The sequence below is a fragment of the Poecilia mexicana genome, unplaced genomic scaffold, assembly GCF_051168715.1.
Source record: "Poecilia mexicana isolate PSO_F unplaced genomic scaffold, ASM5116871v1 scaffold_22, whole genome shotgun sequence".
NCBI lineage: Eukaryota > Metazoa > Chordata > Actinopteri > Cyprinodontiformes > Poeciliidae > Poecilia > Poecilia mexicana.
Genome location: NW_028263391.1, coordinates 10,953,644 through 10,977,454, shown reverse-complemented (window position 1 = coordinate 10,977,454; position 23,811 = coordinate 10,953,644). Strand labels below are relative to the sequence as shown.

Below are 23,811 nucleotides of genomic sequence, written 5' to 3'. Positions count from 1 at the left end.
TCCCCTCCTTTACACCACTTCCTTATTACCGTGTTTACCGTTCGGCTTTCATGCCTATCGGCCCTCCAACCCACCACACGCTCCAGGCACATGGGCACAAGTTGGAGGGAAGGATCGGGGAGGTGGGAGGGGGCGAGGAAAAAGGAAAACAAACATAAAGAGAAGCAGGTCACGCCCCATCAGGGTAGGGAGCTGAACACAGCAGATTCAGACTGTATGTGCTTTTACCTTGCTACCTACAGAGTGAGGCAGAGCACAGGGGGAATGGTGCATGCCCTGGAACTGAAGTGGCATGAAGTAATGAGATGGATTGTGTTAAGTGGCTGGCGAGGAGTAGAACAGAGCGCTTTGAATACACACACACACATACACACGCAAACGCACACACTCTTGCCACCTGCCAGCCTTCGCAACTTGCCTCTCCAGCACTCAGGCTCCATCATATATCAAACTCCGCGTTCTGTCAGATTATTTAATTAATGATGTCCGATCGGGTAGGAATGAAAGTTTTTTTTTTTTTCTCCTCTTTCATAAACTTTGATACGTAGAGTAACAGAACTGTGTTCACCGATCCATGGGCACACACAGAAACACGCATAAGGTGTATGATAGTAATTCTGGAAATTGTTCCTTCAAACATTTAAACTCTTATTGATTCATCACAGATAGTGATGCAGTTCAAAAAGTTTATTTTTTTCCTTTTAATGTTTGTGATAACAGCTTATAGCAATTTAAAAACCTAAATTTTAGTTTTTCAGTAAATTTCTTTATTACATAGGACCATTAAAACCTTTTATTTAATTCAGAAATATTATATCATGGCCTACACAATCACAGGATAGAATGGTGGTGTGACAGTTTCCCACCAGACAGTCATCAACACCCTTCACAAACTAACTGACCCTTCAGTGTGCTGCAGCAAATCATATAAATGGAAAGTTATGTGGTAGGAAAAAATGCAGTATAAAAATATGCAAAATCAAGGATAAACACATTCTTGACAGAGTCAATAGAGTCAGTTCTCTAATAGGCACTACACACAAATGAATCCAGGAGATGGACTACATTCATTTCTTATGTCAAGTCACTCTTGGACTAGAGATAATGTCAGAAGGATCTTACCTGTACAAAAGGCAGAACAGACTAGAGAGAGTATATTACATAGTTTAAGAAGAAGCTTTTTAGTCAGCCGAGTTTTCTGTATTATGTAGTATTCTAGTTATCTTACTCTTGCGCTTTTGTATCAAACAATCTAACTTTTTGATGATATTCCGATTCACTGAGATGCTCCTGGTACATTTTGATTCACAGAAATGTTGGGTGAACTTCCCACCTCATGTTGAATCGCGGTAGGTAGGGGGTAAAAAAAAAAAAAAAAGAAAGAAAGAAACGAGAACTGATGTAAGCTTATCCGACAGCTCTTATAAAAAGTCAGCAACTGTGCTGTGGCAATAAAATCCTGCCAGAGGCTGAAGCACTATGCTGAAGTCCTCAAATCCCCCTCACAGGCTGCCGGTCGGGTATAGTACCCTGGCACTCAAGGCCTGCAGGGTGGCCTTTAAGCCTGGCTGAGCAAGAACTCCCCGTCCTGTCACTTCTCTCACTACTTTGCACTCTGTTCCATGTTCAATCACTATTGACAAGTGCTGGAGCTGTTCCCTCCAGGAGAATACCTAGCCGGTGCCAGAAGTGCTAATATAACATTTATCAAAGCGCTGGACACGTATATGTGCTGTCACTCTGCTTGACACGCAGACCGGTCGGTGCTGACATGGCTATTGTTGTGGGCTTCTTTGATTCCACTACAAACAAGCTCTCTTCAAAAAAAAAAAAAAAAACAGCCAAGTACAGATAGTCCTCAGCAAGCCCACTCTTACATGCTCATTAAAAAAAACACACTGATTTCTGTTTTTGTTCTTTTAGTTTTTGCCAGGGTTTGCTTAAGTTTAATCTGAAGTTAAGTGCTGCTTCGGCAACAGATTGGGTCATGACGAGACGAGCCGCCGTCTCGTGAAGGGACAAAGGGCCCATCATCTGGTCTTGTTAATGATTTCTTTATGTTTTTTTTTTGTGTGTGTGCGTGTGTGTGTGTGTGTGTGTGTGTGCGTGCGTGCGAGTATCAAAATAAAATGTAAGTAACCTGTTATTATTCTGCACTTACGAAGTAGGGTGTAAGTGGATGAAAATTGATCCAGCAAATTGAAAAGGGGGTTAAGTGTTTTTGCCCTATCGACTCCGATTGGAATGACGGTTACATAAAACACTCATTTCTCTCCCATTAGCAGATGAAGCCGCAGCCAAGTATCATTAGAAGGCCACGTTGTAGCACTGCTCCAAGACATTTTGTTTTTGATAATGGCTCTTCCATCCAGAGGAGAAGAAAGAAAATAAAGATATTTCACCCCCAATTGATAAAATTGAGCGTCTAAATGTGCGCGATGAAACATGTTGTGAATGATCTCCTCAGAAAGGTGAGAAGTCATCTCGGGGAATCTGTCATTTTGCCAAATGCACCTAAAAAGAGAATTGCGTTTTGTTTGCGGTTGCAGACGCGGGATTCTTTTTGAATTGTTTGCACACTATCATTACCAACGGTCATTTCACAGTCTCACGTTAATTGATAGGCTGTCAATCTGTCAAGCAAAAAGCCCGTCTTAGTGCTGTGTGGCAGTGTTTTTTTTCTGATGGGCTTTATAATAACGCTGATGGGTTAGTGCTTATGTTCAGAAACTGCAACATGCGTCTCAGCAGGAGGGCCGTGCATTTGATTGATTGTAGTCTGCGGTAAAACACACAGTATGTAATTTCCCATGAGGTTAATTTGAATACCATCTGTCGACTTGCAGGAGTTGCAGTGGGAATCTGAGATCAAACTTGCGCCACTGCTGATCGTCGTGATACCTGCCCTGCCCAAGGACGCCGCTGTGGAGCTTCATGTGACTGCAGTGAATGACGATCCCGCCAGAAGAACTTCCCGGCATGTTGCAACAAAGACGGCGTGCGGATCCATACGGTGCCACACCGTGTTGTCTGCTGACGGTAGCAGCGCTTCGCTATCACTTTCGATGGTCGCCTGCGGGGGCGACCTGGGAATCGCTGATGTGAAAAGCATCACAGAAGAGCTTGGCACGGCTTTCATGAAGGCCACAAAGGCGATGGAGGCCGAGCTGGTACCGCAGTGTGCAAGGGTGTTCTACAAGTGCGGCCCCTCACCAATTCAGCAGATAGTTCAAGGTATGCCTCTAACGACACTACCGCCACTCAGCCATAACATAAAAGGTGCAGTCATGGTGGGGAAACTACAGGGCCACCACCCGTCAGCGTTTCTAAAGTTAGGGCTTTTGCAATATGGCATAAAATAAAAATCTCAGATTTAAATTTATTTTTCTGTCACTTTTTTCCCTTAAAAAAAATACAAAATTACAGAAAATAGCTTAAAAAAATTACTTTGAACTATAGAAACCTGAGAAGTGCTTTGGTGAAGGAAATTCAATTAATCAATAAACCTGTAGGACAATTTGATTTCTTCAATTTATTTTTTGTTTGATGGAGTAGGGGCAACACTTCTTGACTACACGCTCCATACAGTCAGGAGAAAAACTTCAATGAAATGAGACGTTTCTTTGTGCTCTTATTAAAAAGGTTGAAACCATAACTTATAAAACCTCAACATACCTTCATACAAGCATCTGGCCCATTATGTTGACCTTTTGCTGTCAAAATATTTTTATGTCTGAGCCTTAAGCTTTCGGTCAGTGGGTCTCAAACCTCATAGGGATAGCCCCACTGTTTTATGAATTCAAGAAAAAAGTTTAATAAAGTTTAAGAGTTTAATTTTAAATAAAGAAAAAAAAAAAGACAAATGAAATATATATAATAATAACAATATATTGCCATAAATGTTTTGATTTCATGCACATAAATTAATTTTTATCACATTCTATTGTTAGCACAAAGATTTTTACAGTGGTAATTCTGGTGAATTCTCTGGTAAGATTTAGGAGTGTGTTTACGTACATTTTTTTATTGTTCTTCTAGGAGAACATTTGTGAGGTCAGACACTGATGTTGGACAAAAAAAGCTTGGCCCAAAGTCTCAATCCTAATTCATCCCATTGTATTCTATTGGATTGATTTTGTGCAAACTAGTCAAGTTTCTAAACTCCAAACTTGCTCATTCATGTCCTTGGACAACTTGTATTGTTCACATGTTTCTGCTGGAGGTGGCACGATTGCTTATTGGTTACAGTTCAGTTATCTGAGTCACCCTAAACGTCCATTGTGTGTCATAAAGCCTTAAAGGCTGAATGAGATTTGATTAATTTTAAGATCCCTATTTATTGCTGGAAACTGTCCGTTTGAAGAAATCACCTTGAAACAAAGCAACTTTTATGCAGAGTCGGATCAAGCCAACTTTGAAGGGAAGTAGAGTGCGGCTGTAATTTAGCACTTTTAATCTTTATGCTTTGGTTGGTAGTTTAAAAAGTACAATGACAGAGACTTTGTAAACTTGAACCACAGGGAGTGATCGGATTTCCTTGGGTCAAGAACGGAGAACCAGACATACCAGTTTGCACCTCAACTTTTAAAAATGGTGCAGCAGCTGTTCCACTTGCAACCCATTGTTTCACAAATATTTGCAGCATGATGAGGTGCTTGACTTCAAACACTGATGAAAGTGTTTGGAAAACCTGCATTCACTTTTGATAATAGGTTGTATATAGATCTAGTTTCTTCAACTCATCCCTACAGATTTCGGGTCACATCAGCAAGTTACACTTCCATCTGTTGGATTTCCACTGTGACATGCTAAACCACCAACAAGATACATGTAAACAGATATATATGTATTGTTCTTCGTTAAACACAAACACATGTCTGAATACAAGAACAGAAGGTTTTCCAGTTGAGCCTTAAATTGCAACATCATTATTCTCTTCACCTGTTGGTGATTTATTATCTATCTCTGATTGTTGTTCATGCCAGATTTAAAGTGATCTAATGCTTTCACTTACAGAGAGAATTAATCCCATAGAAGCCTTCCTGTTAAGTATAACACTCAAGACACGTTCTGGTTTTGCAAGTTGAGCTCCACAACACTTTTAATGGAAGCGACGTGACAGCCTCTCTTGCTCTGCGTTCTGTTTTCAGAAAAAGTTTGAGCCGACATTAGTTAAGCCATATCATAAAGTATTCAAGGAAACAGCCTCCCCAGAGGATCTCCTCTTCTTCCCGTGTTTAATTATCGTAAGCCATTTGTTGTGTCGTCGGTGTGTACAGTAACCCAGGCAGCTGGCACGGTCTTTTGTCATCATTACACTTTTATACGCCGCCGTCTCCGGCTCCCAGGATTCTAGGATCTCGTCGAGGCGAAAACGCAGAGCGGTGTTTGTTTTATCCTGAAAGATGTTCTCTGTGAGAGGAAAGGGCGACGAGCACATCGATCACATGAGCTCGGCTGTCAGGCCGTCACCGGAGCAGTCAATTAGCATTTCTGAATCCTTGCCAAACCAGTCGTCTTTCAGTCATTTTTTTAACTTTGACGCAACTTATCATTCTCGCAACGGCGAGTTATGGTAACCAGTAGTGAATAGAAGAAGGTCAGCGTGCTCAGAATGCGTCTTAAAATGCATGACAGTGAGCCGGTGCTATTTATGTTGTCGACTAATTATATTCCTGCTACTGAGTATTTATGATGCTTGTCAATCTTTTTCATTCACAGACATTCACAACAGGAGATATTCAGCAAACATATTATTACAATGTTTCCTTTTTAAATCCATATTTGTACATTATACTGCAATAAAAGTAGGGCTTAGCTTTAAGTCAGTTTTTTTTTTTTTCTTACAGCCATATCCTAATTCTTCACATGTGTGTTTCTTGGATTACGGACGGCACAGAAAGCTCCCCTAAAACCATTTATTGACTCATTGCCGAGATGAAATCGGTTACCTTCTGATGCTTACACAGCCAGGCCCTGCGAGCTTACCCGCTGGCACCTTCATGGGTCAAAGCTGATGCTCATTGGGTGATAAATCCAAAAAAGTCAAGGGGGGAAAAGTAACACCTCTGGCGCCAGCAGTCACTGCCTTGCTATTGTCGCTGTCACTGCAGGGACGTACAGCGGAGCGAAATGTGACTGCACAACCCCTCCTTGTTTTGCTCGCTGTAGGATTCACAGTTGATGGACGTGGCATATGGCTCAAATGAAACCTTTAAACATCTTGTCTCAACTTGTTACTTACGATAGAAAGGTTTTTTTTTTGTTTGGTTTTTTTTCCCAAGATACGACCCCACAGCTTAATAAAATTTTCAGCATTTTAAAAAAAATAAATAATCAAAATAATACCTTGTAATTATTATAGAAGCTTATATATAATAATAGAAAATAATTTTGTGTTCTAAAAGATTTAACAACTACATATCCTTGCAAAACTTCAGTATATCTTATTGGGAGTTTATGTGATAGGTGAAAAGTGAAACATCAGTCAGTATGAAGGCCTGAGAGGTTTTTAGAGGAGCATAACCAGATATATGTCAAGCATAAACAACTGGAGAGACCTGAAGGAGGGTGAAGTTATAACACAATACCAGTAACTCTGGAGGAGCTACTTAGGTCGACAGCCTAGGTGGAAGCATGTGTCGGCAGGATATTTATTAGTCAGACATTAAGCGAATCTGGCTTTTATTGAAAAGTGGTACGAATTAAACCTTCATTGAAAGAAAGTCGTAAAAATCTTGTTTTGACTTTGCCACGAGCTGCATAGGGGACACAGCAAGCATGGAAGAACGTAATCTGGTCAAAGGAGACCAAAACTGAACTTTTACAGCTACATATATCAGAGTTTATAGAAAAACTCTCACCAGTTAAATACTGGACAATCCTGAACGAAAGCCAGTTAACGGCTGCAAGAGACTTGAGCCTGGAGATTCATACCTGTTGGACAACGACACTGAGCTTACAGCCAGAGCGCTAGAAGCGTTACTTAGAAATGAAAGGAAATTTGCAGATGAGATTATAGTGAGAGGTGGTTCTGTGAATTATTCACTCAAGGGAGCTAAATAAAAATGCATACCACACTTTTCAGATCTTTGATTTTAAAACAGAAACTTTTGCTTTGAACTGCTTTTCCTTCCACTGTTGCTAAATCCAAATAAAATTGCTGGCTAGCTTTTAACACATAAGGTGTATAACCTAAACCCTTTAAACCTCTAATTTTTGTGCAGAATATCTATACAAAATGGTTACATTGTAAGTCCCAGACAATATTAGTACAGAAAACATCAGTAGAAATCAATGGATAATATATGTAATTGTTGGTTTCAGACTGATTAGAAAAGATAAAATGATAAAGAACAAAGACAAGCTGTTCTTTGCATGTTTATGCTTACATTAATTTGGGATATTTTTTTATTTTATTTTGTCTCCTAACCATACCCCCTAGTAAAAGATCACATAGAGTACATTTGAGTGAAATTCGAGCACGTCATTGCGAGAGGTTTTAAAAAGAGAGCTGCCGTTGCTCTGATTTCACTAATAAAGATTTTTAAAAAAGGAAACAATAACACAAAATTGCATGGTCACTCATGTCACCTTCACCCCCCTCGTCGTCTCCCTTTTATAAACACGGACCTGCCGGTGAGTACAGTCACTGAAAGTACCTCAAAGAGAGAGAGAGCAATTATTTCCCATCCGGTAGTACAAAGATTAAAACATTCAGACATTAAACAGGCTCAGTGTTGCAAGGTGTGATAAAGGGTTTGTTTCTTCTCCTAATAAAACCGTCCTCAGTCTGTGATCTCTGCGGCCCTCTCAGTTGTCAGCCAACTTTCTAAAGAGGACCCCCCCCCCCCTTCCCATGGCGCTCTGATAACACATATTTAGGCTTTTTATACCTTCCAAAAAGGCCCATGTTCAGTGGGGGCATTTTAAGCCGTGGTGCGTATTAGCTAATTAGGGTTTGGGGTTCTTTGTGAGGGAATTCGCCGTGCTGTGTGTGCATCAAATGAGAGAGAATGAGGCTTATTAACAGCCCAACTGCTCCTGTAACCTCCGTGTGCTGACTTTACTTTCTGCAAGTTCACACAAATGTCATAAAGTAGGACAGAGTAACAAAGGATGGCATTAGAAATGTGTTGCTTCTTTGCCTTTTAAGATTATAATGGAGATTATGCAGCTTGATGTTACTTGCAACGTAAGCGTCACATCCGAGTCTCGTCCAGCGTGTTAGAAGAGAAGAAAGGAGGCTGGACAGGAGACGGCGAGGCTCTTGTGACCAATTAGAGCAACATCCCAGCTGCCTGCTGCTAAACAGACAGACTGTCATCAGGCTTGGCTCTGATGTGCTCAGTGAATTCTCAAAAGTCCACAGCCCAATAGTCCGGCTGCAGACACAATAACATGTTAACAAACAGAGGATCAGCTGCACTGGCTTCCCCCAACGTTCACTACAGAGAGACGGTTTAGTGGAGAGTAAAAGGCAGCCATCGGCCTTTTAAACCTCTCTGGTTGAAGGTTACACTGCCTTGAACATTTTCATATTTTGTCACTTTGCTCCAGAACATTACTAGCTTTTATGTACAGACCAACAGAAGGTACATTAATTTGAAATGTTATAGCGTGATTTTTTTTTTTTTTTTTTTTTTTACAAATAAAGCCTGAAAAGTGTGTTACATTCAGCCCTCCTGAGTTAATAGTTTGTGGAAAAAACCTTTTACTGCAATTAAAGACATAAGTTGTGAGGTATCTACCGGATGGACTGCGATAGACCATCTTTCTACTCTAACAGGATTTCCCATTCCGACTGATAAAAAAAAAAAGCCTTCCCACTGAATGATGTTGTCTCTGACAGGATGATGTGTTCAAGGTGACGTGTCAGTATTGTTTCACATTTAATGCTTTGCGTCAATCAAAAACATTCAGTATTAGTCTCATTTGACCGGAGTGCCATTCTCCACACGTTTGCTGAGGGATTTCTTAGGGGGTTCGTTGAACAGCGGCTGGAATGCGTGACTAACGGTGGTCCTGTTGACGGATTCTCCCACCTGAGAAGTGGATCTCAGCTCCTCTTCAAGAGTCACCATGGGCCTCTTTACCACTTCTCTAAATATTCTTCTCCTCAGCTAGTCTGTCAATTTAGGTTGGCTTGCATGTCCTGTGTCATACTCTTTATTTTTGAAAAAGAGATGAGCAGTTCTCTATAAAATGTTCAAAGCTTGGGATGTTAAATAAAAACAAACCCGTCTTTAAGCTTCTTCACTAGTGCATCCTTGTCTGCTGTGTTCTTTGGCCTTCATGATCCTCTTTCTTTACTGATGTTTAAGAAAAGTAGTGACATATTGGCTTGAGTGGATTCTGTGAACTAATTAAGTGACTTCTGAATATAACTGACTTTCCTGGATCTTATTTAGGGGTGTCAAATTCAATACAAATGTCAACATAAATTGGCTTTTGTTTCCCTTCCATTTAACAATAATGCAGGTTTAGGTTAGGTTCCCGTGATTTCTGTCTTTCACCTTCTCTCTTCTGTGCTATTTATATCTTACAGGACTTGAAGAAAGTTTACGGAGCAGCTTAGGAGAATCCAGTCCATCTGTGGCCTTGGTTCCTGTCCTGGATCTGCCCGACTCCCAGATCCTCCACTTGTCCTGCTGGCTCAGTTTATAAAAACACATCTGTAGTCAAGGGGAGGATTCCCCCCAGTCCACATATGATTCAGAGACACTTTTCTGGAAAAGCTACTGGATAACTTTAGACTTAAAGAAGAACATAAATGAAGTGGGGTGGGGGGTGGAAATTTCCCTTTGGTCTTGACGGTGTTGACAAATGGAAAATGTCCAAGAGTGCAGCTGTAGGGATGTATTTACTGCACCCTTTGGAGTGTCTTTAATCTAATGGTGCATACCAGAAAACTTCTTTCATTCCAGCAGGCAATAAACTCTCCCATGATATCTTTCTGTTTCTGGTGGAGTTTCCTCTGACACCGCTCATCACAGCTGAGCTTCACCTCTGACACCTCTGACACCGCCTGTGTCGGCTGCAGACCTACAGATTTACTGTGTCATAGCTTCGGAGCCGTGCGTAATGTATTTGTATGAGGTGAGCGAGTTTCTCCCTCGTGCTCCACGGTGCACCGGGTGTGTTATTATTGTGTAATAGGCAATCAGTGCCAAGCACCTGAAAAGATTAAGCCTCTTTATGTTTTCTATTGATTCCAAGGCAGCCTGGTTAATAGAAGAAGGACACTAGGACACAAAGCTGCAGGGCAAGTGTGTGTCCTCTGCGTGTTGAGGGGGATGTCAACGGATGAGTTGCAACCATGTTGAAAGAAAATAACACCATTAACTATTGCGTCTGAAGCTTTTTTTTTCTTCTTCTTCTTCTTGAAGATCATGAATTGTATTGATAATCTAAGTTTGAATGAATCTTCACTCTGGCAATTCGCTCCAATGTGCTCTCAAAGTGGAGCAGGCTATTGATCTTTACCCACTACAGTGTTGCTTTGATTGTTGTCATCAAAAATTGAACAATAGAGGTAGCCAATAGAGCCTTCAGACTTTTATTGAGGGCTAGAAAAATACAAACAAGCAATTATTTATGGGAGCAAGCATTCTAGTCCTATATGCATCCCACCACTTTACTATTTATGTTTAAATTGTCGGTGCGTTCTAAGCAAAGTCAAATTCCTTGTGCACCAACTTAGCCAAGTAAAAGTTATTGTGATTGTGTTTGTTCTATGATGTTTTATAGTTCCAGAGTAGAATCAGGTTTTGTATTCTTGACTTAACTGATGCTTCCATTAATTCCATGCAAATATACATAAAGAAAACAGAAATATGTCTGCTTACTTTTAGGAGATTTTACTTAACGTTGCGCCTAAACATCCCAACAAATAGACCTCAACACACTCTTCACATGTTAGCATTGTTTACCTAGTCCACAAAATTACATTTTTGAATTATTGCCTTTTTGGAACCTCGATCGTTGTTCAATTTCAATGTTCTTTATATTAATTTGGATGACGTTTAAATTTACAGCATTGGAGTCCATATGATTTCCAGTGTCCTACGTGTTTTGCCAATGACATCTGATGGAAATGGCTTTGATATACCTCCTTATCATGGCTTCAAGTTCTGCAGAGGTTCTGCCAAGGCTTGGTTTCTGAACCACTACATAAAGAAAGTGTTGGAAAATATATGAAATATAGAATATATGAAACCTGTAGAACACCATATCAAGGGCTGAACAGGAGACACAACTGCTGCCACCACCATATTTAACATTTGGCAAAAATTACTTCTAGTTTGTCCGTGTGATCGGCTGCGTGTTTTATTTCTGCCTGAACGTGTTGTTTTTGCAACAGTACCTTCTTTTTTTGGGTCGTTGCAAACAGTGCGTCTGATGTTCTAGGAGTTTCTTGTCCTTGCTTTGCTCCTGAACAGCTAGTGTATTTTTTCTGTCGTTGGAGAGACATGCACCAGTTGATCGAACATTGTAGGATGTTGAAACAGAACAATCTCTCAAACATTCATTGAAAGTAATTGTGGAATGGACAAAACCAGGCTTGCCTTAAACCCAACTCACCAGTTTAGATAAACTCTGCCCTTCAAGCAATGATGCCAGGACTATGTTGATGGCCTAGAAACAGGTGTTTGGGGTGCATTTAAACAGATAAACCAAATAAGTGTAAGGATATATCTATAAATTTTAACTTTTATGTGGAATTTTAATTATGTAGATTAGAAAAAAAATCCTTACTTTATTTAAATGTATGCATCCAGTTGCAAAAAAAAAAAAACTCGGAACACAAAATGAACATAAGGTTATGAAGAATAGATGTGCATATCTGATTAGAGCTCTGCAAAGAAAACAAACAGGATTTTATTGTCCTTTTAAAAACCTGGTTTTAATTGTTTGCTAGTTCAGATCCTTTGCACAATCCCAGTCATGATGTGTCAAGAAAGTGCAAACATGCATGTAAGAAATATTTTCAATATTCCTCATTAAATATTTTTTAACTCCAAGTTTGTTTTTGTGTTTTTTTTTTTTGTTTTGTTTTTTTCTAATAAAGTTTGAGAGTAAATATCACTTCTTGGAGATCTGAAGCAAAATTAATTGGTTATTCCTTTAATTAATCTTTTAACTTTAAATCTGAGTAGAATCAAAAGTCACAGATCTTTACAAATAGGCTTTTTTATTATAGCACAGCAGCAGTAGCAGATTCTAGATTTTTTTTCTTTTCTTTTTTTTTTTTACCATACACAGATCTCAAAATAATCACTCTTCACATACTCACCCTTCTAATCTGTCTTTTATTAGATGTGTTTTCAGACACACACACGGGAAAAACCACGGCTACGTCTTCACATCCTCATCTCCACCAATGTGACGGCCCGTGGCAGACGTGCGTTTTTGTGTCCTCACCACTGGGCTGCTTTACAAAATGAATAAAGACAGGGTGACATTTATCCCTTTTTTTCATGTGTTTTGTCAAACGTACATTTTCTACCACGCTGACCTGCAACCACTCCACAATGAAACAGACTTTTGTAGCTAATACTGTCCTTTGTGTGGAGTGTACCAGCCTGCGGCCCTTGTCATTGTGGCCTTGCACATGGACTTTAACTGTGTTTCTACCTCCAGGCAAACCATGCTGATGTCTGTGACTTTTTTTTTCCCCCTTCCCCTACACCAGTGGGCTGCAATAGGGTTCCCTAGCTCTGGAGTGGCCTTGTCACAGCATGAAATGCCTTCTCCTCACATTGTGGTCCTCTTGCCTCAGTGATTGCGGTTTTGTTTGTTTTCAAGTTGGAATCCTTTGTGTTTCGTAATCGTTGTTTTCCAAGCTAGAACTGTTGTACGGCATGTCTTAACAGTCACAGCGTTCGCTTGATGAAACTTTGCTGAACCCGCTGGCAACCTCATGCTGTTTGGTGGCGTATGCTTCCCTCATGTGGCCATTTGAAGTACTGCGGTTGTAACACACTAGCAAACGGTTTTTAATCTTTTTCAGAAAAAATGATTGAATAAAAAAAAAAAATTCTTGAAGATTTAGATTGTATATTTTTTTGATGTCTCCAAAGACACAGAAAAACAGGTTTGCGTTCTATTTCTTTATTATCATTATTTTTTTTCAACCTTCTAAAAGACTAAAAGTAGGTAGATAAAAGAAAAGGGACAATAAGTTGAACTTGTGCACCTATTTCTTGTTTATAAAACATACTTATCTGCTGTTTGATTATCTCACTGGAAGAAGAACAATTTGGATAAAATTATTACAATTATGAGTAAATGCATCAGAATATGTATGCCACTTAAATAAACAATGATAAACTTTTTCTCTCTCTCTCTGGCATTACATCCATTCCTTTGGTTTAATGATTTTTTAAGTGAATATTTAGCTTTCATGTTGCATATTTATTTATTTTTCTCTGTTTTTGGTATAACAAGCTATTTTTATTTAGGTTTTCTCACATTTTTTACAACCATTACCTCTATCTAGTTCATGTTATATTTGGTAGATTTATTTTCTGTGAATTTGTGACCTGTAACTGCTCCAATAAGGAGCATATGTATATTTGACAATATATATCCATTAAAATCAGTACTGGCGGTTGTTAGTCATTTTTCACGTAAAACTGGACTTATAAAATAACCACTATGTATTCCTCTTTTTATCATTTGCATGTGTTTGGAGGGAGTTGGCCGTATGGTAGGGAAATGTACATTATATAAGTAATATTGTTAGATATAGGTTATTGGCCAAAACATAACATAATGACTGTTAGTCTAAATTTTCATTTGAATGTCACATAATAATCTAACTTCTAATGACAATGCCACTGAATAGAATGACAATGATTTTCACTTACAAGTATTGTTGTGTAGCTTCCAGTTAAATTGTTCCTAATCTAATCTGTGTTTGATAACTGCTCCCTGAGTTTTTATATGATTTCTAAAAGTTGTCAGCATTGTAGTATATGCAAGTCAAGATTTTATGACAATTTAAGAACATAGATTGAAAAGAGCCTTGAAGCAAGAATAATGGTTATGTTTCTCTTCAACAAATCAAATAAGCCAGAAAGATATATTTACTGTTTGACCAGGTCTTTGTATTTCCAATTCATGATCTTTATTTGCACAATGATATATCAACTAAACGCTTCACATTGTCAGTCTTACATACACATGTATATGTTAAACTTGTTTAAAATCAGTACTTCACGTTGGTTAACTCAGCATCTGAATATTATATCAATGTTGAAAAAGCAAAGCAAGCCTTTACAGGTGCAGTTGTTTCAGAGAAAAGCACTGTGCTAAATCATTCATTAATAATTAAACACACAATATCCAAAGATGAAAAGAAACATTGAAGATGTTTTTGTTATAAATCTCTAGGCTGCTAATTTACATTTTCAGTCCACCTTTAGTGATGTATTTTCTTTGAGATTAATATCTTATTGGTCTGTAAACCTTGTGTTGTCTTCTAATCATTAGCTTAAACTAAATTTGACCTTACTAAAAGTGTCGTGCAATTTTAAAAGGCCATTGTATATTGACACACTCATTGCATTTCTGAAAGTTATTTTTTAATTCTTAAAATTATATTTGCAGGAATTTTGCCTTTAAAGTACAGAATTGTGTTTATTAGAAATTATGTTTTGCTCTCCCGACCCACTCCTCTAAATACCAGTTTAGTTCTTTCTGTCATTATATTTTGAATTGCTTTGAATTAAAAATGACAACCAAGAAAAATGTGTAATTTGTAAAGTTGTGACTTTTAAGAAAACAAGAAAGCATCCAAGCCAAATCCCGAAAAACGAGGGCTATTTTTGGCTATCAATATACGCTGAATACTGCCGAATAAAATGATGAAAGACTTGATAAAGGCAGTAAAATGTGGATTGAAGAAGAGACGTGGTGAAACTGGTTTTAACTCGTATATTCTACTGTATTGAATAAACAACTTGCTTAGCGGAACAAAAGAGCGGATTGTTTGTAGTTGGGGACGACTATCTGGAAGTACTCATTCAGGAAGTCAGAGGCTTTCAGCGCGTTTTGTCACGCTCATGTTGATTAAACATATTAAAGGTTAGTAAGCTTACTTCGGTATTTATTTCCATGACGTTTTTCTATTTCATTTACTTTAAATAATTTTACTTCTGGTCCGGACTTACAATCTCTTTCTGCCTCCCTTTCTTTATTTTACAGCATTATTGCTTTTAACGTTACACCTCTGTAGTGTCCACACCAGGAGCATAGTTCTGCTGTATTGTTTACAGCTACAAGTATTACGCCAATAGCTATTTTATAATATTTTGCTTCCCTCTTATTTCAAATGGCAGCCTTTTGAGATGGCCACCACGGAGAAAGAGACTCCAGCTAAAAAGGTTGCAGCGCCTTCAGTGTCCCAAATAAATGCTGAATATGTCACGCAGGTAACCACGTACACCAACGCGTTATGTCGTCTTAAGTCTCAGCTTTTAATATCTGCCCTTATTCTAACAGGCAGATATTAGAAGCTGTAGAGAATTAAATGGAAGGACCGATAAGATCCGTACCTCAGTAAACAACATTGTCTTCCATCTTGTATATGAATGTGTACTTATAATTGGTATTACATGTTTTATGTCTTGTTTCTTGTTATCAGCTGGCTAATAAATATTGGGCTCCCCATGTAAAGGAAAAGCTGCCTTTTGACCCTCAGGTGAGTCATATGCGGCATCTTAAAGATCATTATGTGATTTATGTTTATTGGAAAGATGTTGAAAGTACCGGTTAGCCACGACTTTAGTCCTTTTGCATAAACGTTTTCCGTCATATGGTATGATAAAGGGCTACATTGAATTAGAAAATCGCGGAACGACGACCTTGGTGGTAAATATGGCGACAATGCAATACATTTATATTTTCCCCGCTCCTCCTTTATTTTGTAACTAGCGACCTGTTTTTTTTTTTTTTTTTTTTTTTTGGAAAGAGACTCAATTTAGCAAGTTGAATGACATTTGGATTCCAGTTTAAACTTATGTAACTTTGGCCAAAAAGAATGTGTTAAGTTCCTTCATTCCATGACATATTATTTGTTATATTTAGGTGATGGAAGATGTCTATGAAAAAGAGATTTTCTCATCAAAGTAAGTAAATATATTTCTTGTTTTATTTTTTTTATTTAAATTCCAGTTAAATATCTGATGAAGAAAAAAAATGACTCCTTATTGCCTTCTTTAATTGTGTACAGATTCGCCATCAGAAAAATTATGCTACTTGAATTCAGGTTGATGCATTTCCATTTTATCTCCTTACTTCACACATTAAGCATCCATCAGTGTGTTGTATATTTACTGTATTTTATTTTCTCCTCCCCGTAGTCAATACCTTGAAAATTATCTGTGGGTGAATTACACACCTGAGGTCTCCAGCAAAGCCTTTATCATGTCCATTTGTTGCATCGTCAATGAGAAGTTCAGAGAAAACGTTCCAGCTTGGGAGGTAAGAGAATCGTTCTATCCATGTTGTGCCAAATTCTCATTTGATCTGCATCCTTCTTTAAACACTATATTTACACAATTAAAAAAAAAAACTTTCAAAGAGATTGTCTTTCTACAACTTTCTCCTTGTCTTTTCTTTGGTGTTTATCAGGTGTTCAAAAAGGAGCCTGCACACTTCCCGTTTTTCTTCAAATGTGTGATGGAAGCTGTGCTGGCAGGCGAGGAGGCTGGTCTCACCTTAAAGGAGCAAACCATACTTCTGGTCTTCCTGGACCACTGCTTCAACAGTTTGGTGTGTATTATTATTATAACACCTTACAGTTCATGGATGACCTGCCAAAGGATGGAAAAGACAGTTTCTGTATTTATATATGAGCATTCCAGATCGCACGTTTATTCTTTAGTTCATATAAACGTGGTCTGAAATTAGGAAGAACCTCCATAAAAAAATAAATTAAAAAAAAACAATGTCTGAATTTATAACAAAAAGTTCAGGTAAATCACAATGAAATTCAGAAGGAAGTGTGGTGATTTGTTTGGCACAGAAATATTATTTCCTTTACAAAAAAAACCTCATTCCACATATCTCAGAAGTGAGATCTGTCTACATTATTAAACTGCAGTAAACCAACCACCCTCACAACTATAGACATGAATATGAAATTAGTTGATGTGATCTTTAGATTAGCTCATCTGTTGATGTATTTTTAGACATAACATTCATAAATATTCAAACTCTGTCTTTATTTTAAGTGAATCAAAGATGTTTAGCCTCCTGTCAGAAAACTGGATGGCAGTGAGCAGCAACAAGTAGGGAAGAGAGTGAGGTTGCTTTCACGCTGCTATTTTCTCTGGCATCATTAAATGGACTTCAGCCCACGGAAACAATATGATGGAACATTTTTAGCAGTTTTAAAACTTTTTAAAAGTTTTGTATATGACTCTGGGAAATGGACCATGCCTTTTTTACATTATTTTTAGGTGATTCAGAGTAGTGGGCCTTCAGACAGTGTTCCTTGATTTTTTTTATTTTATTTTTCAATATAGTCAGCAGTCAGGCCTTTTTCTAAATTATTACGGAAATTACAACATTGTTGTAGTTTTAAAGCTGATTAAATTGAGACTTAAGTTCAGTAAGATTTCTGTAAACCTCAAGATTTTTGTTGTGTGCATATTGATGACAAACTTATTATTATTAATTTGATTTATTGAGGGTTAGGGTTAAAAAAAATGTATTGTTTAAAACGGAACTAAAAAGCCTTTCAGTTTAAAGACAGGTAGATAAAACCTGATAAACATCAAGCAGTGTAAATTTGCCATATTAAAGATGCAGTAAGATTTGATGCAGTTACTTCTAATGCCCACTAAGTGGCAGTAACAGATAAAGTACTACTAGCACTCTTTGTCATTTTCCCAAATAACTGCATGGGACCACAGGGAAACACTGCAGATGTCTCACCTCAGAATCTGCTGTGATAGCTTGCTAGCCTGCAATCACATCCTATAAAGGCTTGTAAATATTTTATTTGGAGACTTTTATTAAGGGTCCAGATGCAATAAAAATCTGTCATGCATTGTGCATTCTGACAACTCCTTCCCCCTTTTCTGTCTCTTTGTATCCCCCTTTTTTCCCAGGAGGTGGATCTGATCAGAGAACAGGTGCAGCAGCTCATCTCTCTGCCTATGTGGATGTGCCTCCTACCAGTAAGATCAAAATCATAGCCATAATTACATTTTGGCGGTTAATATTGACTAAGTAATTGTGCCTTTTTTTATTTCAGTTTTACCCCATGCAGACTCATTTTTATTTGTATGTGTGTGTGTGTGTTTATAGTCCAGACTCCTACAAGAGCTGAAGAAAGTTCCCAAGCTGCAGAAGTTTTGGAATCTAATCAAGAAAAAATTTGATAAGATGGATGCCGAAGCAGTCGAGCAGTAATATAATTTTCTTTGCTAAGCACGTTCAGAAGATCTATAGTTATTACGACATTATAATTCATGATTTGCAGCTACTGATTTGTTTTCTTTCTGTCTTCCCCAGAGCAACCAAGGAAAGGACTTTCCTTTCGTCTCTCATTAAAAAGTTTCGGGTCGTTCTGATGTCAGTTCCAGCTGAGGGTAATTGGAAGAAATGCTTTTAGCTCCTTGGGGAAATGGTTCTTATTGGGTAGAATAAAATAGGATGGAATCAAATTAGAAAAAAAAAAAAACTGCATCTCTGTTATTGATCACTGCATTTTAAATTATTAATAACATGGCACAGGCTTCCATCTTTTTAACTATTTAGGGGAACCTTCACGTTGTTCTACACCTGCAGTCAAGTTAATAATCTTTTAGAGATTGTCATAGGAATATTGTGCATCAATATATTTTATGTGTGAACATCATTTTTAACGTCAGGTTTCATCAGCTGTAGCAATATTCATACAGTTTTATTGTTTTTGAACCCTAACATAAAATATTTAGTGATTAAATGTTGTGTAGCGACTTTTGGTTTGATTTTTCAGAAGTGTAATTTTAACTTCAGTTGAACTTTTCATGACAAATTTTTTTTTTTTTTTCGCAAAAGGAAATGTTATTTTCTTCTATATATATATATATATATATATATATATATATATATATATATATATATATATATATATATATATATATATATATATATTACATGCAGATTGGTAGATAAACAGTAGATAAAAAATATCTTCACCAAATGAAAAACACTACTAAATAGTAGCATTCTGAAGGGATTTGAACTCCATAAAGTAGAAAGAAACAGAAATCAAATTGCAGTGATAGTGTATTTAAAAATATTGTATTCAATGTATCCATTTGATTTAATAGGCAATACAACAACTTGGAGGGAGGGGGCATATTGAAAATTTAAATGAACTGTACAGTTTTCGACTTGAACACATTTTATGCCATTTGGATCAATGTTGCCAAAGCTATGCAACAATTAAAAAAGCTCCACAAGTATCACGATACACACCAGATAAACTCTGCGGAGCTGAAAACATCGTTTTTTTTTAATGCATGCTTTGAGTTGCACTGCCTTCTACTTTCCTTCTGAGTGCTGGCGAAGAAGCATTCACTCAGCCGCCGTACACCCACGGGCACCAACCACGGTGTGTGGTAATGCACGCTGACACACAGACCCCCTACCTGAATGCTAAAAACAGAATCTGTGTTTAGGTAGAATTCAACGCTGACATACTAGATTATGATCTAAAGGCCAGTGGGATACGCTTCACTCTGATCCTTGCTGCATTCATCGGCTATAATGAGGAGCTGGGTCCCAGCATGCCGCTCTGCTGAACATGCAGCATCTTATGGGAAGGTCCGTTCGGACAGCATGACACCTTCATTGTTGTCCACGTGCATCTCTTTAATGAAAATATGAAAATATGGGTCCTTTACAGCACTGCAACATCCAGTGTTTCATATCTTTCTTAAAAGTGTGTCGTTAGATCTAAGCTGCAGTTGCATTCAACACAATGTCTTTTATTGTTCACAGGGCCTGTTCCCATGGAAAAAGTGCATTACTGCGAAAGATTCATTGAGCTGCTGATTGATTTAGAGGTAAGACGCATCATTTATTCACATTCTGTCTCAGACAGTCTTACAAAATGTCTCTATTCAAGCATTTCTGTCATGTTTTATTTAACATTTACAGTGTAACAGCTTATCACTCACAAATTAATAAGATTTTTACAGCTGAAACTTGATGGTCTGATATCAGTTTTTAGCTCCTCCAAGTGAATACTTTGTAGAATCACCTTCCACTGCAGTTGCAGCCAATCATCTGTTGGTTTTCTGCCAGTTTTTAACATGTTGAGTTGGAAAAACATTTGTAAAAAAAAATTTCCTCCAGTATTTGAAGCAGGAGTGTTTCATTCGAGTAAGGGAAGAGTTACTTTCAGGCTCATCATTTTTTGAATTTGTAGCATCTGCTGAATATGGTGGTATTACGATTAATGTTACAGTTCTGTTCGCTGGTGTTTTTTCTTATCATTATTATGCAATTTTGAGATCTTCTTTTCTTTAATTTTATTTGGTTTGATGAGCTGTTTGGAAATTTGATAAAGAGCTGCCAGTGACAAAATCACTTTGTTTTGTCATGTCATTTGTGAAATTTAATTGCATTTGTTTGCATAAAAAGAAACTGGCCTGGGAATGCAAATTTGCCAATGAGGCTGGTGATGACACATCATCCCATAAGACCGATATTAGTGCTGCCGTTAGCGGTGAATAGAGTTTTGCTGACAGGCTGGCCTTGCAGTTCCTGGCAGCGTCGAGTGGCCGCCCAGCTGACTGTCTCCGCAGACTTCCCCTGTCCTTCAGCAATATCACTTTACAAAGACTCGGTTGCCTGGAGTCCCATACTTCCTTTGCACAACGATGACCTGGAAATGAGAGCCCAGGAAAAAAGATCTGTGTGGATTTTGTTATGCTGGCTCCAAGGACCGTGTTGAGATCAAAGACGGTGCTGGATATCAAAGTATCTGTTCAGCTCATGTTTTGGGTGTAACTCGCTGCACCTGCTACCTCTGAAGAACAGTCTTAAATGAATAAAGGATGATTCCATTTTAGTTTTGTTTCTTTTGAATTTCACGTTTCTAATGTATTTACCTTTATTTCTTCCTTGCTTGGGTATTTTTTTTTTCAGTTAGTTGTAGTTTGATTCTGTATGTATCAGCCATGCTTTTCCTCTGAGTTGCCCTAAAGCATTTTCAGAGTTTTCACAAAGCATAGCGTCGTATTATTTCCTCTCTTCCTGCAACAACAAGCTTTATTTATCCCTCTATTCTAATGAGAGTAAAGGGAGTTGACAGTGTATGTTGTTGTCTTACTGTCAGTGTTGATATTTTTTTCATTTCTGTCAACCTTAAAACAAAAAAGAAGCATTAGCCCATCTTGCTAATCCTAACTCGACAACCATTTTAATGACTACGTACATGAACTTGTCTGTCTAGGCGCTCCTTCCTACGCGGCGTTGGTTCAATACCGTGCTGGACGACTCCCACTTGCTGGTCAACTGCCAGCTTTCTGGTCTCACCAAAAGAGAAAAGGAGGGCCACCTTTTCTGTCAGGTACAAAACTTGAAAAGATTTGAGCTCTACAGACATGGGGGGAGAATGCAAAGATGTGTAAAAAGCCTTAAATGTAATTAAACTTTTATTTCTTTAGCATGACCTGATTCAGAACATTTTGGAAACAGATATGATTAAATAGTTATTATGTACTGATTTGGAGAAAATGCACTACTTGATGTAATGGGAGTCATAAGTAGCCTTCTTAGCTTTTTTTTTTTTTTAATCATTATTTGTGTTGCAGTCGGGCTTCGGCTCCAGTGAAGTCGAGACGCTGCCATTAAATCCATTACCAATGAAACTGCAATGGATGTTTCAATACTTTTTATTCTAACTTTTATTTGTATTGTAATATCACTTTAAATCATCACAAACCCGTGTGCACCTTATCCATCAATATGAACAACAAAATCCATGTTGGCACACCCATTAATTTCCTCAGCAATTATTGAAAAATGAATGCAATAAATGTGTTGACCTTAGGTCTGGACATCTCCACAGCTGAATCGTTAGCTCTTTGTTGGAGACCTAGAGCAAAGGGTGACATTTTATAGTCACAGAGTATTCGTAGCTTTTTATTTTAAGGGCTTTGTACACATCTTTACCAAAAACAGGTGGGGGGCTCAAACAAACTACCAAAACAGAGTATTTCAGTGTTTCATCCTCTCTTTTGATTGTAGCTTCTTGACATGCTGAAATTCTACACTGGCTTTGAGATCAATGACCAGACAGGAAATGCTTTGACTGAGAAAGAGATGACCACTTTGCACTATGACAGAATCACTTCACTCCAGGTAATAACTCTAAAAAGGGCAGTTGCATGCTTTTGCTGATAATTTCATGGGTCATTCCTCCTGGTAGTATATTTCACAATATGTTACATCTGCTCACTGATGATGTGTAATTATGCAACATTTTATTACTTTTTCACAACTTCATTTTCCTTTCAGAGAGCTGCCTTTGCTCATTTCCCGGAGCTGCATGACTTTGCATTGTCCAGTGTTGCTTCTGTGGACACGAGAGAGTCTTTGACCAAACTCTTTGGTCATCTCAGGTAAAGAAAGAAGAGTGACTCAGACTTAGAATTTGTAAGATAAGATCAAAGACGTTTAAGTCATTTTTTTTTTTTTTTTTTTGTGTCTGTTTTCAAAAAGTTTCTCCAACAACATTTTTCATCTTTGTAAAAAATTTTGTTTTTTTTCTATATAACTGCTTAAAGAAAGCATTGCCAAATAATGCAGTAGATTTGGGAGTTGATCTTCAGTTTGAAAAGGTGTAATTAGCTCATCTCTATTAACATAAGCAGATATTAGTTCCCTACCCCCACCTTGCTCCCTTATCTCACCGGTCTCAATGTGGGATGTTGTTTAGTGTTGAGCTGGTTTGAATCTTCCCTGCACTGGCCATATCTCTGAGAACTGAACACACTTTTCTCCTTGGAAGTCCAGATAGCTTGTAGTTCTGGAACATGACAGTTCCACGTTTGATTTTTCTCAAATGTTTGGCACTTAATTTCTAGCTTTTCTCAACACGTTTCTTGCAACAAACCAGTCTGTGAGGATCCCCCCCCCCCCCGTTTTGTGGTTCTTTGATCACGGCAAAACATTTTGGCAATTTAAAAAGGTTGCGTCTCTCTGAACAGCTTTTTTCATGGTCTGTTAGATATGATTTATGGCCCCTTTTGCCTGTGCAATTTAAGCTTACTTTAAATTATTTACACTTTGAAAGAGAGGTGATCTCTTTACACCACACTCTTCCTCATTATACAAATTCACATCACCTAATATGCTTAAAACTGCTTTTTAGTTTATACAATTTTGAGTTTGAAAATATGGTTTAAATGCTTACTTGCCTAATAATTGTACATATAGTGTATAAATGCTTGACACATTGTTAAAATTGATCAAATCAGCTAATTACACCTAGTATCTTTTTTGTGGCCAAATTTAGGCCAGACATTTAGACTACAAAAAAAGAAGTTTTTAACACATTTTCCAGATTAAATGAAGACAAGGACTTGACAATCCATAAAAGCCTGTGTTTCCGGGAACATTACCTCATCAGAATATCACAGAAGTCGCAGTCAAAATTCAGGCCTTACATTTACAGTTAAGTTACCGCTGTGTTGTAATATAGCCAAGCTGCCATTGCTGCTTGACTTCTTGCTAAAAGGCGGCTAGTGAACCCTTGAACAGGCAGCTGGTACAAGCCAGAGAGGCACGCCTCATTAA

At 37.9% G+C, this 23,811-nt stretch overlaps 2 protein-coding genes across 2 annotated transcripts in view; both read left to right on the top strand.

The window, feature by feature from the left end:
* Positions 1–12,023, top strand: part of dph6 (diphthamine biosynthesis 6) — a 67,085-nt gene extending 55,062 nt beyond the window's left edge. Inside the window, exons 14-15 of the mRNA XM_088002394.1 lie at positions 2,847–3,234; positions 9,548–12,023. Coding sequence (XP_087858520.1) covers positions 2,847–3,234; positions 9,548–9,666 — 507 coding nt within the window. The 3' untranslated portion in view covers positions 9,667–12,023. The remainder of the gene's footprint in view (positions 1–2,846; positions 3,235–9,547) is intronic.
* Positions 12,024–14,989: 2,966 nt separating this feature from the next.
* aqr (aquarius intron-binding spliceosomal factor) overlaps positions 14,990–23,811 on the top strand; it is a 45,667-nt gene continuing 36,845 nt past the window's right edge. The window contains exons 1-14 of the mRNA XM_014971710.2: positions 14,990–15,090; positions 15,345–15,437; positions 15,650–15,706; positions 16,093–16,133; positions 16,238–16,273; positions 16,368–16,488; positions 16,639–16,779; positions 18,123–18,191; positions 18,322–18,422; positions 18,529–18,605; positions 20,005–20,069; positions 21,464–21,580; positions 22,261–22,374; positions 22,531–22,634. Coding sequence (XP_014827196.2) covers positions 15,354–15,437; positions 15,650–15,706; positions 16,093–16,133; positions 16,238–16,273; positions 16,368–16,488; positions 16,639–16,779; positions 18,123–18,191; positions 18,322–18,422; positions 18,529–18,605; positions 20,005–20,069; positions 21,464–21,580; positions 22,261–22,374; positions 22,531–22,634 — 1,127 coding nt within the window. The 5' untranslated portion in view covers positions 14,990–15,090; positions 15,345–15,353. The remainder of the gene's footprint in view (positions 15,091–15,344; positions 15,438–15,649; positions 15,707–16,092; positions 16,134–16,237; positions 16,274–16,367; positions 16,489–16,638; positions 16,780–18,122; positions 18,192–18,321; positions 18,423–18,528; positions 18,606–20,004; positions 20,070–21,463; positions 21,581–22,260; positions 22,375–22,530; positions 22,635–23,811) is intronic.